This window comes from Seriola lalandi, unplaced genomic scaffold, assembly GCF_002814215.2.
Source record: "Seriola lalandi dorsalis isolate HSWRI2012SDOR001 ecotype SW California unplaced genomic scaffold, Sedor1 jcf7180002054883, whole genome shotgun sequence".
NCBI lineage: Eukaryota > Metazoa > Chordata > Actinopteri > Carangiformes > Carangidae > Seriola > Seriola lalandi.
The window spans coordinates 2,785,266-2,791,070 of record NW_019525658.1 but is presented as its reverse complement, the minus strand read 5'-3'; the positions used below and the strand labels follow the sequence as shown (position 1 = coordinate 2,791,070).

Sequence of the window (5,805 nt, the reverse complement as noted above, 5' to 3'; positions counted from 1 at the left end):
CCTCACTTTTCTCAGCCTGCTGCCAAACTATGTGAAAGTCAATCCCAGCAGCCCGCGTGTTATTTTAGACTGGACACCATGATGGTACCGAGCTGCTCCGGTGAACCCAGCGAGGATCCACCCGTCAATACGCTGCTGTAGTCCCCTTAACGGCCTCTGTTTTCCACCCTGCCCGTCGATCCGCCTCAGATGTCGCTCCCGGTGGTGCTACCGGGGTCTTGCTGTCCGGTTACCGGGGCTTCGCAGCTCGCAGAGCCGTCGTACAGAAACAGACCCCGTGGCTTGTCTGCTTCCTCCCGGTTCGCCGGTGGCGGCTCTCGGCTACTCCTGCCCGGGCGGCCGCTGCTCTCGCTGGGCTTGTTGCAGCTGCTGCTCGGCGGCTCCATGGTGGCGCTGTCCTTCGGAGCTCTGTCCCTCAGCAGCTCACCTGCCATCCGGAACTCGTGTCCCTTCTGGGCGGGCTCCTCGGTAAGTTCGGGGGTCTCATCTCCATGGTGATTTTTCACTGTTCAGACCGCTGAGTTCACAGGACAGGCTGTCCTGATCGGTGTGGGAAACAAACAGTAGATTTAACCACAATTCAATATTTACTATTTAAACGGAAATGACGTCAGAGAGGAGCTCCACTGTAATGTCTTTAACACTATGCCTCTTTGGAGATGAGAGACAGTCAGTGCTTCAACACACGTTACTGTCACAGTCCATTGCAGTGGTAGTTAACTTCATTGTGACTAATACAGGTCCTGAGAAACCAGGTTCTGGTCTTGATGATCTATGCAGGTCTGATACAGTCCTGGTGGTCTAGGTTGTCCACACCAATGTGGAAGAGACCTGTCATTAATCACAGTGAACAGACTGATGGGCTGGACCTGTCCAGGGTAGTCCACCTCCCCTCCCCTTTCTCTCATAAAAACTGGGTCTGAAGCTCCTCTATTCTTACCTTCTGATTGAGAAATCTGGATCAGGCCTTTTCCCCACAGGTGAAAGAGCAGAGAGTATCAAGATGGTTAGAGGAGGAAACATCAGAGAGACTCAGTCAGATCCAGACTCAGATGACGAGTCTGTTAAGACCAGAATCAGAGACTAGCAGACGTATCAGAACAGTTAGCATAGCTAGCATCTTTTATTTGTTAATAATAAGATAATAATTCAGGAAAGAATAAACTGGAGCTTGACTCATATGAGTTTCTGAGGAATGAAAATATATAAAAACAGATTAATTGTTTGTATTAACAATCAGATAGCTGTATAATATGAAATATGTCATTAGTAGAGACAAACCCACAGTCAACTGTCAACAACTCTGCAGCTCCACTGAACGCCTTACTGCATGTTAGCTCTTTGTTTTAGCCTTGTAGCCTCCAGACTCTGAACAACCTGGTTTCAGCCTCTGCTCTCTACCTGCTCATCATACAAACAGCAGACAGAGAGCAGCTGGTGAACACTGGTACGTTTAGCAGCTAAAGAGCCAGATATTTCCCTCAGGAGCTGGTGGAGACCAAACACAGAGCTAAAAGAGAGGGAACACTGGACTTCGACTTTGATTCTGCTAACCCTTAAGTGGCAAACAACATTAACTAAAGGAGCTGTCAAATTATCCATCTGGTATATGTGTCTGTCTCAAAAGTAATAGATGATGAATTCTCTATCAGGTACCCGGTCAGCTGACTAACAGTCTCAGCACCAGTGTAAATGTAGAAGTTGTGTAGGTTTCAGCTGGTCTGGTCTGGATGCAGGATATTTCCCTTCACTGCAGCTCAGTTTATGGAAACAGAGGGGATTTAATTCTACTACTAGAATTACCGCCTCATGGTTGTCTGCCTCCGCCACTCAGACTAGTTTCAGGTTACATCCCTGTTTATCCAGAGTCATATAAAAAATATTAACCATTTGTGTGAAATTTTGACATAATTGCTGTGTGTAGTCTTGAGTTAGGGCTAAAAAAAAGTGTTTTGTGAGGTCACGTTAACCTTGACTTTTGACCTTTGACCACCAAAATCATATCTGTTCTTCCTTCAGTCCAAGTGGATGGACAGACAACCCATTGCAGAGGCATAAAACTGTGTCTCATGACAGCCCTTTGTCAGCTCTTCCTAAACACACCAACATGTTATTGACAATAACAAGCAAAATATACAGTATATTCTTCTTATTTTAAAATTTTTACATCATTGTAAATCAGTTCTTTTTAATTAATCAATATCAGTGTTTCATTACTTATTATTCAACACACAACCCTCTAACCTCTCAGACTGACACCTACCAAACACAGGTCAGCACAGTCATCATTAACCACAGTCACTTGATCCTGGTGAGCAAAGTGTGAACTGCTCCACATGTCGAGGTCGAGTGTGGATAGACATGTAATATCTCTAGTGTTTCAGCTGAAGTGTTTCTGGCTCTGCTTCGGGTTCTGGACAAACCAAAGACTTTTACAGCATCACATGGAAGTCAAGGAAACAATTTCCCTTTTTCCTTCTTTCCAGCCAGAACAAAACAGCTGATTGTCAAGGTTTCCAACTTTATCCGCTTGGCTTTTATTTTGAAATATCTACCTTTACTTCCGTGCAACCTGACTACCTTTCTTCATTCTTCAATTCAAGAAGGAAAAATGAAAGAAAGGAATTTGCAAATACCAGAATTAGTGCATGTCTTCCAATTTGTCCAACTTGTTTTTTGTTTGTTTGTTTTAAAATTAAAAAACCATCAGACTTAATGTTCACAGACCTGTCTGTCTGTTTGTATAGTTCTGTGTTGTGTTTAATCTTTTCCTTGTGTTTGCAGGTCATCCTGTCAGGCATTGTCGGCCTCACGACATGGAGAAGACCCATGCTGCTGCTGGTAAGCCATGGTTCTGGTTCCTCCCAGCAAGTGTCCCGATAAAAGTGTTGAGTTCGTTAAAACTGAAAACAATTAGTCAAAGGAACAAAGTTAGATTTTAAACCAGGACTCCATCCTGCTGATCAGCACTCTGGTGGATGTCCTTCAGGTAAAGCTACTTCAGGTGGAGATCCTTCAGTTGTAAGTCCTTTAAGTGGAGATCCTTCAGGTGGAGTCTTGAAGGTAGAGGTCGCTCAGGTGGAGGTCCCTAAGGTGGAGATCCTTCAGTTGGAGGTCCATTAAGTGGAGATCCTTCAGGTAGACGTCCTTCAGGTGGAATCTTGAAGGAGAGGTCACTCTGGTGGAGGTCCTTCTGAACAAGATCATTCAGGTAGCAGTCCTTCGGTTGGAGGTCCTTCAGGTGGAGATCTTGGGTTGGTGATCCTTTGGTTGGAGGTCCTTCAGGTGGAGGTCGAGGTGGAGAGCCTTCAGTTAGAGGTACTTCAGGTGGCGGTCCTACGGTCAGTTGGAGGTCCTTCAGGTAGACGTCCTTCAGGTAGAGGTCCTTCAGGTCCAGATCCTTCAGGTAGAGATCCTTCAGGTGGAGTCTTGAAGGTAGAGGTTGCTCAGGGGGAGGTCCTTCAGGTGGAGTCCTTCAGGTAGAAGTCCCTGAAGTCCTTCAGCTGGAGATCCTTCAGTTGGGGGTCCTTCAGGTGGACGTCCTTCGGTTGGAGGTCCTTCAGGTGGAGGTCTTTGGGTTGGTGATCCTTCGGTTGGAGGTCCTTCAGGTTGAGATCCTTCAGTTAGAGGTCTTTCAGGTGTAGTCCTTTGAGCAGAAGTCCCTGAGGTGGAGCTCCTTCAGGTGGAGGCAGAGAAACGACCTGCAGAGGTCATCAGTTGAAAGGACTAATCAGACCTAGTCAGAAAAGATTTAAAATAACATAAACAGAGATATGACAGACAGATGTGATAAAAAGATAGGACAGATGTGGACACAGAGTTTTCCCTCAAACACTCAACTCAACAGCCAGAACTAAACAGCGGTGCCCATGGCTGAATGGAGAAAAGGTGGTAACACATACTGTGCTGAGGTAAACTTACTCAGAAAGGAAGAAGCTGATAAAAAATCTGTCTGAAACATCAGCTGATAAAAAGACAGTGACAGCGAAGTCAGTCCTCTGCTTCTGTGTGATTCTCTCAGTGAAAAGCTTCATCCTCTCAGCAAACTCTACACCTGCTCCACCTGTATTCTGATATCTGTAGTTACTGTGGTAACAGCAAGAAACCCCCTCTTCCCCCAGTTCCTCCTTTTCATTCAGTGGACATTTTGGTTTTTTGTTCCCGGTCCGCCTTGTGTCCATCCACCATAAAGCTGTGACACCGTTTCCTGTCCATGTGATGGTTTAGCTGAGGGACAGCAGGAAATTACCTTTTAGGGTCAAAAATTGAAAATCCTCGCTGTGACGGGCCCAGACTGTGTTACTGTCTGACAGATCTAAACTGATTTGCTGTTTAGTGAACACATTTTGATGCTATTTGTTGTCTGATATAATGACAGTGACTAACATGTTGTGTTTCCCTCACAATAGCCACACTTCACTGATTGATGTGTTTTAGAGGTCCATATAGTATAAGGTAGATTTCCATGTGTTTTTTAATTATAGATCAGTTGTAGGTTCTATATTAATACTGTGAAAGTAACTCAGTCCACAGATAAATGCACACAGCTTGTATTCAGAAACTGAGTCTCTGTCCGACACAGTCTCTCAGTGGAGTGCAGAGATTTCAGATCTTCTGTTGAAACAGCTGTAGTTGGCTGTTTTTATTTTTTATTTTTTATTAAAGTTAAGAAGACAGTTCTCCAAGGAAGGTCTTGGAAGAATGAGGACCTGGTCTTGTGGTCTTGACAGTCTGGTGTGAGCTGTGTGGTCCTCAGATATAACGACAGCTCACAGCCTGTTTTGGTTGACCCGTGGTGCAGGATGTCTAAGTCAAAACCGGAGCTGTGATTGGTCATAGAGGAAAGATGTCTGTTTACTTAGCACAGTGTAATGTGATGTAATGTGTACTCTGTAGAGCTCTGGGGCTGATGGGAAATGAATATCTGCAGATTCTGACTGTCAGTCCTGAAGTGAAACTTTCCACTGAGATTCTGCTCCATGTTGACATGACTGCATCACATCATTTCCAACATTTGTCAGCTGCACATTCATGCTGCCAATCTCCTGTTCTACCACATCACTATGGTGTTCTACCGGATTCGGGTCTGGAGACTGGGGGCAGTTTGTGACCACTTTGTGACATGGAGCATTATCCTGCTAGTAGCCATTAGAAGATGATGAACATGGTCAGTAGCAATACTCAGACTGAGACATTCAGACCATGACTGATTGGTATTAAGAAGAAAACATTCCCCACACCATCACACCACCACCACCAGTCTGGACTGTTGACACAAGGCAGGTTGGGTCCATGGATTCAGACTCTGTCCCGACCGTCTGCTGCCTCAGCACAAATCCAGATCCATCAGACCAGGTCTTCACCTGTCCAGTGTTGGTGAGACTGTGTCCACTGCAGCCTCAGGTTTCTGTTCTCGGTGACAGGAAGTGGAAGCTGACTTCTTCTGCTGTTGTAGTCTGACCACCTCAAGGTTCAACATGCTGTTCAATCAAAATCCAGGAGATCAGCAGTTTGAGAAACACTCAAACCAACAGTCATGTCACAGTCAGAGTCACTGAGATCACGATCATGTTGTGAATGTGACCAAACGTTTCTATCAGTAATCAATAATAAGATGTGTATCATACTGTATGTAACAGCATTATTGACAATCCCTGATGTATCCATGTGTTTGTGTGTGTGCACATACATCCATGACTGATGTATGATGTGTTTCAGGTTGTGTTGTTGTTCATCCTCTGTTTGTGTCGTTAACAATATTTCTAATTAATTTGATACATTTTGGCGGGGCTGGGGGAGTGGGGG

At 45.0% G+C, this 5,805-nt stretch overlaps 1 protein-coding gene across 2 annotated transcripts in view; it reads left to right on the top strand.

Annotated features, from left to right (window-relative positions):
* The first annotated feature begins 20 nt into the window (after window positions 1-20).
* Window positions 21-5,805, top strand: part of entrep1 (endosomal transmembrane epsin interactor 1) — a 15,500-nt gene continuing 9,715 nt past the window's right edge. Inside the window, exons 1-2 of one of the 2 annotated variants that reach the window (XM_023397656.2) lie at window positions 21-468; window positions 2,785-2,841. In XM_023397656.2, the coding sequence (XP_023253424.1) occupies window positions 190-468; window positions 2,785-2,841 (336 nt within the window). In that variant the 5' untranslated portion in view covers window positions 21-189. The remainder of the gene's footprint in view (window positions 469-2,784; window positions 2,842-5,805) is intronic. The other variant, XM_023397658.2, reaches the window with a different exon arrangement.